This window comes from Drosophila suzukii, chromosome 3, assembly GCF_043229965.1.
Source record: "Drosophila suzukii chromosome 3, CBGP_Dsuzu_IsoJpt1.0, whole genome shotgun sequence".
Taxonomy (NCBI): domain Eukaryota; kingdom Metazoa; phylum Arthropoda; class Insecta; order Diptera; family Drosophilidae; genus Drosophila; species Drosophila suzukii.
In genome coordinates, this window is record NC_092082.1 from 21,876,657 (window position 1) to 21,889,474 (window position 12,818).

The window sequence follows — 12,818 nt, forward strand, 5'->3', positions numbered from 1 at the left end:
ATGTGCTGACAAACAGCAACAATTGCTGCAATTTACCTAACAAATAACAATCTTGCATTCAAGAAAATTAAAGAATTTTCTGATTGAAATTCCAATAAAAATAACAACAAATTGAGTTTGGGCTTGGCTCTGAGAGCTGCATGAAAAGGCAATTTAGGATTGGGTCAAGCATGGAATGCGAATTAGTAACTGACAAACGTTCTGCGCTCTAAAAATTCTGCAATATAAATGTAACAATCCGTGCACTTGAGATTGGAGGGCCCAAAAGTGCAGTCGGTTTCGGTTCAACTTTTGTGCTTAATTCAAGTAAAATATTTACCTCAATTGGGATGCCAAACAAAAGCGAAATTAAATTCTATCTTCATAAAAATATATAAAAAGTTGGTGTGTTCCGAGAAGCCCGACTAAAAGAAAAACAAATAAAAATGCAAATAAAAGTTGTACGATTCAAAGTTATGGGCGCGCTGCAAGATACTGTAGACGTGAACCCAACTCATAAAAACCCAACAGGAAAACTCCGGCCGAACGAGTTAACTGCGATGCGCTAACTGTTCCTATCTCGGGCACTACCATCAGAGGAACATCAAAGTGCAGCGGTGAGGGGGATCGGATTGGATTTGGGATTCGGAATGGGATTGAAAGTGCACTGGGAAAAACATCGCTTAGGGTACAAAAGTTTACCAAATATGTCGAATCCACAGTTAAGCAAGATGTTTTTAATAGTTTTTTATATTTGTTTATTGATGTGATGTTAGTGGTGTCTACAAAATTAATATTGACAATGGATCTTATAGTACTTCATAGCTTCGAGGCCACAAATAATATAATTTATTTTAGAAAAAAATGGGAACATTACTTTGTAAAAATCAAATTTGTTTCCAAAAGCTAAGTATTTAAAACACTTCTTTAATTTCCTTTACTTTATTTTTAATTTAGTTGAGTATTTAAAAGACATATAGACATATAGATACGTTTAATATTATTTAAAAAGTAAGATGATCTATATTTATTTAATTAAATCAGTCCCTTCAGTAACCAAAATACAATTTTTTATTGTCTTTTTTACCCAAGTTTCTCTCTCTGTTTGAAAATGGGATTGGGCCACGGATTGGGAGCTCGCAGCAGCCAGCCACAGCGGTTACAGATGCAGATGGAGATGCAGACAAAGATACAGATACATATAAAGTAGGTTGCTGCAGGTTTGTTTTCCTGATAAGCTCGCGCCATGAGATTAGCCTGTTTTCCCTCCATCTCTTAACAATTTGTTTTTCTTTTGCCGTCTTTGTCTGTTCTGCGTATTTGGCTGCGGTTTAATTTTATGGGCCAAAGATTTTATTTCGTAACTCAATGTTTGCTTGGCTTGTAGGAGACTCGGAGCAGCAGGTTGTTGGATCTTCTTGTATTTCGGTACTCATCTGCTTTCAACAGAAATTCACTTAAATTCCAAGATGATTGGGGGACAGCCATTTACATTTTATAACCCCTTTTCGGATTACACTTTAATTGTGCCCATTTGCAGTGGTTAGTGTTATTATAATTACATTGATTTTCAGTCAACGAATTATCTGCCGAATTGGCTGATTATTCAATGGTAGCGTACATTTTGGTTATCATAGTTACTTCGTTATCTCTACCGCCGACCACGCATTTTGACCTTTCCCTGATTGGATTTCCAAAATGCAATCAAAGCTTGCTAATCTTATCAAAAATGCTGCTCCCAGCGGCCAACGAATCGTGTAATTATGTTTAATTGGCCCAACAAATCGAGTTAGCACTTTGCTGGCTAAATAAATATTTTAATTAACTATTCGAAATGTACATCAAACCATTCACCAATTTAGCTTTATTTAATGAAATTAAAACGACCGCAAAATCAAGATTATATTATGTGCAAAAAAAAACTAATCAATGTTTAATTATAGGAACTGTCTAGCTATAGAATTCGCTTCCTACTCCTACTAAAAAATCACTTAACCATAAACAAAAGCCGGTTAAAATGATGGCTTCCGTGCGTTTTTAAAATACCAAGCCTGAGTGCACATCGAACCCCCAAAATATGAAGAGGGTTAAGTTCTATCTGCTGGTTGATAAATGTCTTATCTTAAAAGGAATATTTCACCATGCGAGCTAAAATCAATAATAGTTTAGTTTGAAGTCATGACTCCGCCTAGACGTGCCTGCTATTACCTGTTTTTGGTTTTAATTTTGTTTTTGGCGATCACCCTGTATTTTAATATCATTGCCGTTGAGAGGACATCGGTAAAAAGTGGTCACAAACATACGTTGGATCCGCTGTACGAGAAGATTCGAATTCTCTGCATGATACCTTATAATTATAATGATCCCGAGACAGCCAAATATGTGAAACGCACTTGGGGAAAACACTGCAATGTATTGCTTTTCGTGAGTGGAAAAATGGATGGTGAACTGGAACCCTATGTGCCCGTGGTCAATTCAACGGACAAGTGGACTTTGGTCCAACGGGGGCTGATGCACGCCTATCTATTTTATGGCGACGAAGTCGATTGGGTCCTCAGAGTCGAGCCCTCTAGGTAAGACCCCGTATTATTCACCAGATCATAACTTAATTTGAATTACCCGACGTAGTCATAAATTGACGACGCGCTTATTGTCATTTGATTTTATCGCTGGAATATTGTTATGATATTCTAAACATTCAACTGTCACTCCCTACTACACTGAAAAAGTTTTATACTGAAAAGATTATATAAGAATTTATATAAAATACGTAAACTATTAATATAGGTTACTCTTTATATAGTGTATACATATTAGGTGTTTAATTACGCTTTTATTATTAGTCTTACAATTAGAAAATTCACTTGAAACAGTTTAGATATTTTTTTCCGTGCCTTTTATTCAATCTTGTTGTTTATTCTTATGAGCGTTGAGTTCGGTGGCCGCCTCACTCAACATATTTTGACTTCTTTCATTGATAAAGTTATCAGTCAGCCTTCGGCAGTATTTGTTTGTGCTCCAGTTTGAGCTGTTGTTTGCTGGATGTTCCCGTTTACGTTAAGGTCCACATCCCGTTTTCAGTCGGTTCCGTTCTATTCACTCCATTGTACATAGATCGATTTTTCTTCGGCTTCCTTTGTGGTTTGGCCCACAGAGAGTTTCCTTTATCGCGGGGCTGGGGAAAAATGTGCCAAGGAAGTGCGAGTATCTATAGGCGGTAGTTTATCTGTCTTTTGTAGGGGAACACAATGCAGTTCCCCACCCCCGGTTCCCCATTTTCCTCTGTGCATATGTCGCTTGATTGCTCTCCAGGGAGGTTTGCCTTCATAATTGGTACAAATTTTCAGTTCGAAGTTGAAAAAGAAAATTTTCCCATGGATTTCCATTCACGGTGCGGAATGCCATTAGCATAGTTTGCTTCAGATTATGCTGATAACTTGACAAATGAATTCTATTCAGAGCGGGCGATCACAATCCTATCCCAATGTGTTTTCCCATTCATTTCGAACATTTGAAAAACAAACAATAATTTAGATTTTTCTAGACGAATATCAATGTGTCACTCTATTTTATTGGCATTAATTAGTTTAAATATATTCGCAATTCGCGCTATCAATTTGTTTTGATTTTTTGCGCACTTTGCAAAATGCAATTCAATTAATCCATGTACTTTTGTTTACGCTCAAATGCCAAGTTAATGGCTATATAAATGTCGGAATTTTCTATATGCCCCGGTCGTAAATGCTATTGATTAGGCCGCATTATCAAGAGTTTTTAATGGTGAAAATAAAGTGCCAGCCAAGGGGTCAATCAAGTGTGCCGGAGTGCTGTCGATGGAAATAGTATTTTCCTAATTTATGCCGTCATACATAATTGGGAATTTATTGGATGCGATGTCAACACCACAGCCGTAGAATATTTCAAAATCAATTGAATTGGTATTAGAATTGGAATATTTATACCCTGCTTAATCGTCTCTGAAATGACTTGATAACTTGGCTTGGCGCATTCTCTGTGTGGTCGTTGACTGACCATTAAAAGTTTATGTCTATAGCCACAGTCATTAAGATTTCTAGTATAATTGGCCGGCGCCAACCTGGACACAGAATATCTTTCGCACAGCCCAGTGACAGCTCAACTTCTGTTTTATTTATATATTTATATTTAATTACAAGCCTTCATCTGATTGAAACATTGTGAGCCGGGCTCTTGACACTTATACCTGCTACATCCAAGTATATAACACCTTAGCTCATCGAAATTATCCGCAATTACTGGTACCTCGGTCCGGTTGTTTGGCAAATAATCAACATTGTGTTTATGTTTTTCCACATTTTGTGTTCTTACATTTTTTTCGATCTTAGATGTTTGCGTCGCACATTTGCGGCTTGAACTTGGACTTTGTTTGCTTTGCGTGTCCACGATTCATTCAAAAACGGATCTTGCCATGTTGTTGACACTGTTTTTCTAAATGGCAATTGTTTGCCTTTCGCTATACGCTTATTCAAATTTTTAGAATATCCATAGACCCACACCGTCCAATTTGGCCATATAACATCGTCGTACGTATTTGCACTGGGCTTTGTATGCACAGCAGATCTGAGATGGGTTTTATTGATATGCACGATTTTGCGACGTGAATGAAGAATGAGAATTATTAGTTGGCACAAAGAAAATTTTCGACTGACGCTTAAGTGTTTTCCAACTTTCAGCTTTGTAGTTGTGGAGAATCTGCGGTATTTGATAGATAGAAGAAAATATCTTCCCAGTCAACCGATCTACTTTGGCTATGAACTCGAGAACATCGTCACACATGAGGTTAGTTTTATATTTTGGATATAATATTTATTTTAATAAGTCTTATTATGGGTTTGTTACCATCCATTTCAGCCCTTTATCCACGAAAGCAGTGGCTATGTGATCAGTCGCGAGGCCTTGAGGCGATATACAAACGCATCGATGGATCCCGAGATCAAGGAATGCCTCCATTCTAAGGGATATGTTGAAGGACTGGATATACATCGATGTCTGAGCCATGTCAATGTAAAAATAGTCGAAAGTCGGGATGACCTGGAGCAAGAGACATTTCTGCCTATTCCAATAAAGCACCAGTTTTTGGAAGGCTACGATAATATAAGTTGGCTTCGAAACTTAACCTATCATAAAGTGCCTGGGGTAATAGATTATTACAAATTTGAATTGATTTCACTTTAATATTTCTTCTTAATATCTTTATAGAACACTGTTCCAATATCCATGCGCGCCATAACGTTTCGGGTGGGCTATCCGCCTGAAATGTACGATTACTATTATTATGTTTACCGATTGAAAATCTTTGGCAACCCCGTGCAAACTCTATAGAATTCAGACCATAATAAAGGACTCACCTCTGGCAGCTGGCGTTGGTTTTCTTTCCTGATGTTTCAATTACAATAAGACAGAGGATCTTGGTTACTTCCTAGTAAGGCCGAGGTACGCAGAGTAACCCACATATCATGCACTCCATCACATAATTCATTTCACATACGGGAAAAGGGGGAGGATAAACGTGTTCATCAATGAATCTGTCGTCTGGCCTGGAGTCTCATTTTCCCATTGCCCTTTGTCTGTGCAAAAATACTTCCGTTTTTCTTCGATTTTTTCTCTTTATTTGTTGCCCAGCAGCAAAGTGTCATTGTTACATCATGTCTGAGGGAAAGGAAGTATCCGCATGCATGCAATATTGCACTTTTCCCTGCTTCCTGTAACCTTAATCATGTGTAGGCCTTGGGTTACCTGTTAGATGCCATAATTCATCTGGTAACTTGAGCACGTAAACTGAGACATCAATATCCCACATAAGCAGAATATCGCTTACGTTTCACAGGTTCCTTGTTTTTGGTTTGACAGTTTCACATGAAATCCACACAGAGTTGCTCACATGTGATTATTGAAATCTATACAAACATTTGTGGGCCTTTTGTTTTCGCAACAACAGAGGCCGGCGATTGAATAATCTTTTCTATATATATGTGACTGTTATTTGTTATTTTGGGCAGCCCAGAAATAGATACGAGTATCTATGCAAATCTGGAAACGTGTTTGATTCGAATCAAAAGTTGTGGGTTCGGATTCCATGAAGAGTGTCATAACATGGCCCAAAGGAGGGCGAAACACGAGTGTTCAGATGAGGTGGACAAGTAATCGATACTCCACTTTGAAATTGTGTAGTTTACTCAACATTTTATGAACTGACCAAACCCTTCCCCGAATTTCCGAACCACTCTGGTCGCCGCCCGGCTTTCAAATGCAAAGTTTTGCATCAACTTGAAAGCCATTATCATCAATGAAAGACGATGGCGCAACGTCTTCGGTGCCCGAGTCGTCAGGTGGGTTAATAATTCTAATTGAAAAAGGCAATTTGTATGCGGCGGGCAAAGGGAAACCAAAGGCATCGCAGACAGACAAAAGCACTCAATATAATTAAATTGTCGACGGACCACCCAGCGCCAATAATTCCACCACCTGAACCACCGATTCAAGTAATAGTTTGAAAATGCCACGACTGTTCGTTGCACGGCGCCTCTTTCTGGGCGGAAAGAATAGGTTTACCCTTTGCAATGCAATATATCTGCTACTCCTGGGCACTTTATCTTTTATGGTGTTGCTGCAAAAATACAGGGACCTGGGACCTGAAGAGGTCGAGGCTGCTGATCCTCCACCTCCTCGGATATTTTGCATAATTTCCACCTATGAATTTCGTCATGAACACGCTGCCATTCACATCCTCCGGACTTGGGCCAAGCATTGTGATCACTATCTGTTCGTCAGCGACAATGTTCATCACCATTTGGAACCGGCGGCATTTATGAATCTCTATGACAAGTGGCTCAGAATGAGAGCCCATTTGGAATTCGTCTACAAGAATCACTTTCATCAAGGGGACTGGTTTCTCTACGCCAACGATGATAAGTAATAGAAACGAATTTAATTTTATCCCTTATTTATTTTAAATTCCCTTTTCAGTTTTGTAGTTGTAGAGAATCTTCGGAAAATGCTAATGTCGTATACTCCCAATGAGCTTATATATTTCGGATGCAAACTTCGAAATCGCAATGGGCTGGTGAGTTGATCCTTTGTATTTTTCCTATAACTGCCATAGGGCAAACAAAATATAGCTTATTTAGTTTTATAAAAGATATCTTTTCATTACACAACATCAATCTAGTATTTGTGCATAAACTTAAATTTTGAGGAATTTAAAAAATCTAAACTAAATTGGCTGTGAATAAATTTCTGAAATATTTCTACATATTTAGGTCTTCATGTACGAGCGTTCTGGGATTGTCTTCAGTGGAGCTGCCCTCAAACGGTTTACTCTTTCAGCCCTGACCAACGAAAGCATATGCAGTTCGGAGGCAAAGGGAAATGATTTCACAGAAGAACTGGGTCGATGTCTCACCAATGTCAATGTGATAGCCGGAGACAGTCGAGATGAATTGCAAGGGCATCGGTTCCTGCCCTTTGAGGCAGATCTACATTTGGGAGGTCGAATGAATGAATCAAGGGAGGAGCACAAGTACTTTCTGGATCACTCATACTATCCAGTGATTAATGTGAGTTGCTTATAAGGTTTTTGTATTTATGTCATATTAATATGATTACTTTGCAGATGAACTTGCCAGTTTCCCTGCTATCGGTGTGCTATCACATGAATGCCATAATGAACATTTATGACCATTACTACTTTGCATATAAGGTTCGAATTTTTGGTACGCAACTACATTTGCCTTATGAAAATAAGGAAATTGGAAAAAAATTAAATTACATAAATGTACGGAATAAGCAGGTGTTAAAAGGTTGATTTTATGGTAGGTTCATAGTTCTCTAAACATAAATTTAAAATAAATAATTTATGAAAGAATTAAAGATAACTTTACTTTCTTATGGTATAAAGGTAAATCTTAGAAAAAAATGTAAGCAAGTCGGAGCATTAGCACTAAAACTTAGGAATAAAATACTAGAATTCTGTCATCTCAGACAAAATCATGGCAAGTTAGAATTACATATTTCATTGTCTAAGAAAACCTTTATTGTGTCTTGACATTGTCCCAAAAGTGACTCAATCTTTGGTTATTTTGATATCCGAATTTCCATTGCTGACTGGACTTTTTCGGATCACAGACACTAGCGGTAACACTATTTGTTTTCGGCTGAGCCTCCAGACATTGTCTGAAGTTAGACATCTGGCCTGCGATGACCTGGCGGGTCTTGGAGTCATAGGACCAAAACTGATTTCCACTCTGACCATGGCACTGAAAGATACGAACATCCTTTCCTTGGTTGCGCACCTCCAAGCAGTAGAGTCCGGATCGCAACTCCCGACGATTGGAAAGGATCCAATGCTGCTCTGCTCTCGGGAACACGTGATCTGAACTACAAGGACTTAACTTGGGATGTTCGTGTCGACTTTCGTTGCGATCCAAACATAGTTTCGGTGAGGACACGCTCTGCAGAACTCCAGATGCGTACTCTGCGGGGTCTATTATTGGATACAAGTTCAGGAAATCCTTTGCAAGATTATCCAAAAACCATTTGAAGGGTTTGCAGTGGAGGCGCTTCTTAAGCTCCCGCTGTTCAGCGAGATTTCCAACCGAAAGCACAGTCAAATGTGGCATATTGGCGAAAATCTTGTCCTTAAATTCATCCAACCACACTTCAGCCACACGACGGTAGTTCTGAAAGGAATTTTCAATTCAAACATAATTTTCCCATAGAATTTCGAAAAAATCTCTTACCTTTGCAATAATTTTATTCTCTTTCTTTTTATCCTTATCGGTATAGTGGATCTGGAACTTGCCATCTCTGTACCGGTGACCAATCCTGGAGCAGGGCACTTCCAGAATCTGTCCCCCGCACAACCACAGCTTAAGGCTCAGCTCGAACTGCTCGCCTCCCCAGATCTTCAGTCCCTTGTCATAGCCACCAAGCTCAGAGAACCACTGACGTCCGATGGCAAAGAGGCCGCCATTCATGATGGGATTCTTGTGGGGAGCCGGCATGGCCACCGCCTCCTCCTTGAGGAGTGGCAACTGTATGTAGTTAAATTCCCAGTTGAAGAAGCCCCTCGATGGCTTGCCCCTTCTGTACGAAAAGTTCTCGTAATCAATGGTATCAATAATAGGAGTTGTACAGGTCCTGTTGTTCTTCAAAATGGGATCCAGGAGTGGCTCCAGCCAGCCCTTGGTGACTTCCACGTGGGAGTCCAGGAATACGAGGACATCGGCCAGGGCAAGTTGAGCGCCCGCGACTCGGGCCTGCATCAGACCCACCTGGGTGGCAATTCTGTGCTGCCTTACCATATTGAGGAACTTGATCTGGATGAAGTCGTTGAGCTTCTCATCCACCGAACTGCTGCCATCGTCCACCAGGATGATCTCCCGCAGCAGCAGGATCGGTGTTCGATTCCTCAGACTGCTCAGCGTTCGCAGCAGCACACTCGCCTCCTCATTGTGATAAGTTATCACCACACTGACGGAGGGAAGCTTTTCCAGCGAGTACTCGAGCTTTTTGCAGCTGTCGAAAGATCACACTAGTCAGAGGGTCTTATAATCTCACAAGTGATGCTAGCCTAGCGCTTTTTATGGTTAAATAAAAAGGTTATAATCGTTGAAAAAAGGTTTTGAAAGAATACCATCTAACATATATATTCAATTATTTTTGAAGCGTGCAAATTATGATATTTTTTCCATAGTATCTTGGTTTATAAATACCACAAAACACATCTATCGTTGTAAAAAGTCGAGACAATCGAACCTTTAACATAAAAAAGTTCTGATATCAAATTTAAGCAGAAAAAATGGTTAAGCATTCGAAAAAATAAATAAATATTCTTAAGTTCTTAAAAGTGCAATCGTCAATTATTTTTACCTCATTAAATGGTAGTCGATTTGTATTTAGTTGGGTATATAGTGGTCTCCCGGATATTTGATTTGGTAAATTATAGTAACAACTTTTAAATGGGATTCTTTATCTCTCAAGCACCGGCATCACTGGACCCCACTCTTATACTGCTCCCGATCGCCACTCTGCAAGCTCTCGAAGCTCGTTCTCTTGGAACCCAAACTCACCTGCGATGTCGCATGTCGTAGAGCGTTCGCTCTGGCGAGATGCGCTTCGAGAGCCAGGCGTTGTAACCCGTTTCCCGCTGGCTTGTTGCCATGGCCTCCAGTTCCTCCTGGGTCCAGTTGCCCCTCGCCGGACGACCCAAAGCTCCCAGATCCGGGATAACCTCCGACTCGAAGACCGCCTGCAGCTCGCTTATCTCACGCTCCAGACGCGAGGTCGTCGAAGATACGTTTGCATCGCGCTCCCGTTCCAATTTCAGCGTATACAGGTAGTAAATTATACTGCCCGTGGCCATCAGCAGTAGCAGCAGCAGCACCTTCTTTTTGTGCCTCAGCATGTCCAGGCACATTGTATCACAGAAACAAACACAGCCCTCCGGAACGGAAAACAAACTTTCGGCTTAAACCGCGCAGCGTTTTGGCCAAGACTGAAGCTGGCCAGCTGAGAGTGTGACGAGAGCGGTCTTCTACGCCAATAATCCCATCTTATACGCTGAGAAAGTTTTCGATTCGGTGGCTCAACGAACCGATCAGGGGCGGGCCGATTTAAATTTCGAGGGCAAGTGAAAGGTTTAAGATTGTCTTAAGATCAAGAAAACACTGTCTTATAAATATATAAAAGAAAAATATGTATTATTAAATCAATTTTAAATTGATGAGATTACAAGATACTTAACTAACATATCTTATGTTTAAATAGGAAAACTTACAATATGAGTTCCCTAACTATTTTTCTAAAACCATATCATATCAATTAGTTTCACCTCACCGCATTAACATAGAACTTCAATCATTCCTAAGCATTCTATTTTCAGTCCCTTACTTGTTCAAAATGAAGCCATTACTGTTTGGTACGCCGTACAGCTGTGCGGTCTTCCTTTTTGTATACTGTCTTATTTCTCTTTTTATTTGGTTCATGTATACGGATAACTTATCAAGCGCCATAGTTGACTTTGAGTTCTATACCATTGATAACTTGGGTGATCACGGAAAAGAGGCACATTTGCAAATGACGAAAAAGGATTTTGTGAACGCTGAGGAACAGTATGCAAGATATCATTACAATGCTTGGCTCTCCGAAAGAATTCCGCTGAAACGAACTCTAGAAGACTATAGGGATGAAGAGTAAGTAGGCTTAGACTTGTAAAATAGAACCTCCTTAAAATTGATCTTCTCTAACAGATGTTTGAATATCACCTATTCTTCGGAGAAAAGGGTTACTGTTAGCATTATTATAGCATATCAAGTGGAGCATCCCCACACTCTTCTGAGAACCATCTACAGTGTTATAGAGCAAACATCATCCAATGTGGACACAGAGATAATACTCGTTCACGATGGATTTGCCGATAGAGATGTGTTTGCGTACATTTCGGAAAAGCTTCCCGTAGTTATACAGCTTGAAGTCGGAGAATTAAACGGACTCATTCAGGCTCGCTTGACTGGAGCGAGAATAGCAGCTGGGGATATTCTCGTATTTCTAAATGCTCACATGGAGGTCACGAAGGGTTGGCTTCCTCCTTTACTGGAACCCATCTTGTTGCACAACCATACCGTCACCGAGCCCATTATGGACGTCGTTTCTAGAGAGACCTTTGCCTACCAGAAACTGACAGAGCCTGAGCAACTGGCATTCAATTGGCAGTTAGAGCACATCGTAATACCCTTGGATCAGATATCCTGGAATAACTTTCCCAAGCCATATGCAACCTCCCAACTGGAGGGACGTGTTTTTGCAATAGATCGCAATTGGTTCTGGCACCTTGGGGGATGGGATGAGGGCCTCCAGGACAATGGGGGCGATGTCCTGGAACTCAGCCTAAAAGTGTGGCAGTGTGGTGGGAGCATCCTCACTGTTCCCTGTTCACGAGTTGGAATTATCTACAAACGGGATGAGATAGAGGCTCAAAAGGCTCCGAATAAAAGTCCAAGCCTACAAGTCAGAAAGGTAGGTGAATATTTTAAAAATATAAAATACCATTATACAGCATTGAAAGCCGACGTTGCTTAAATTATATATGAGATTGTAAGAAATTAATCCAATTTTTGATTTGTTGGTTATTTCAAAATTAACTTTCTAATATTTAATTATTACATTTTAGAACTTTAAGCGGGTTGTTGATGTCTGGTTCGACGAATTTAAGCTCCATTTCTATCGCTACAATCCAAGGTTGGGAAATCTTACGACAGAATCGCTGGATACACAGCGAGATCTTCGTCGTCGCCTCAATTGCAAATCCTTCGGATGGTACAGAAGCCAAATCGCGCCGCTTCTGAGGAACCACTTTCTTCATGCCGGACTCCCCAACTACGCGGTCGGTCAAATAATGCCCTTTGTGGCGCCACATTATTGCCTATCTATCAAGGGAGGATTTCCTATCATGAGGAAATGCAATTCTACTAACTTCGAGGACTGGACACTTACGTCTCGCTGCCAACTGAAATTAGGTAAAATGTGTCTGGATGTGGACTCCAAGAACCATGTAAAGGTTTTGAGGTGCACTAAAAAGGTACCGATAAATCCCTGGCAATATAGTTATCAGCACAGGACATTTGTTAGCAATGGAAACAAATGTCTCCAAATTGATGTTACGAAAGTGGGTCTCATGGTGAATACTTGTGACTCTGATCTGACGGAACAACGTTGGATGTTCACTGGAGTGCAGGACTCAACATTAGATCATGTCATGAGCGCTTGTTTAAATAGCCCATCTAATTAATAAGTTTTAAGAG

The 12,818-nt window shown here is 40.1% G+C and overlaps 4 protein-coding genes across 4 annotated transcripts; 3 read left to right on the forward strand and 1 right to left on the reverse strand.

Annotated features, from left to right (window-relative positions):
- Positions 1-2,157: 2,157 nt before the first annotated feature.
- LOC108007524 (glycoprotein-N-acetylgalactosamine 3-beta-galactosyltransferase 1-A) lies at positions 2,158-6,266 on the forward strand. Its single transcript, XM_036815470.3, is given in 5 exon segments — positions 2,158-2,552; positions 4,692-4,797; positions 4,870-5,154; positions 5,218-5,326; positions 5,329-6,266. Coding segments are annotated over 5 exon segments (921 nt in total). The 3' UTR covers positions 5,355-6,266.
- Positions 6,267-6,314: 48 nt separating this feature from the next.
- On the forward strand, positions 6,315-7,860 carry LOC108007521 (glycoprotein-N-acetylgalactosamine 3-beta-galactosyltransferase 1). Its single transcript, XM_017071207.4, has 4 exons — positions 6,315-6,930; positions 6,985-7,081; positions 7,278-7,574; positions 7,631-7,860. Exons 1-4 carry the CDS (start codon positions 6,515-6,517, stop codon positions 7,820-7,822), a joined length of 1,002 nt encoding a protein of 333 aa, XP_016926696.4. The 5' UTR covers positions 6,315-6,514; the 3' UTR covers positions 7,823-7,860.
- Positions 7,861-8,027: 167 nt separating this feature from the next.
- Positions 8,028-10,505, reverse strand: Pgant8 (Polypeptide N-Acetylgalactosaminyltransferase 8). Its single transcript, XM_036815468.3, has 3 exons — positions 10,089-10,505; positions 8,757-9,534; positions 8,028-8,696 (listed from the first exon to the last, which is right to left on the reverse strand). The coding sequence occupies exons 1-3, from the start codon at positions 10,433-10,435 to the stop codon at positions 8,049-8,051; spliced, it is 1,773 nt and encodes a 590-aa protein (XP_036671363.3). The 5' UTR covers positions 10,436-10,505; the 3' UTR covers positions 8,028-8,048.
- Positions 10,501-12,805, forward strand: LOC108018459 (putative inactive polypeptide N-acetylgalactosaminyltransferase 11). The gene is made up of 3 exons (XM_017086015.4): positions 10,501-11,210; positions 11,268-12,033; positions 12,188-12,805. Exons 1-3 carry the CDS (start codon positions 10,918-10,920, stop codon positions 12,803-12,805), a joined length of 1,677 nt encoding a protein of 558 aa, XP_016941504.4. The 5' UTR covers positions 10,501-10,917.
- Positions 12,806-12,818: the final 13 nt, after the last annotated feature.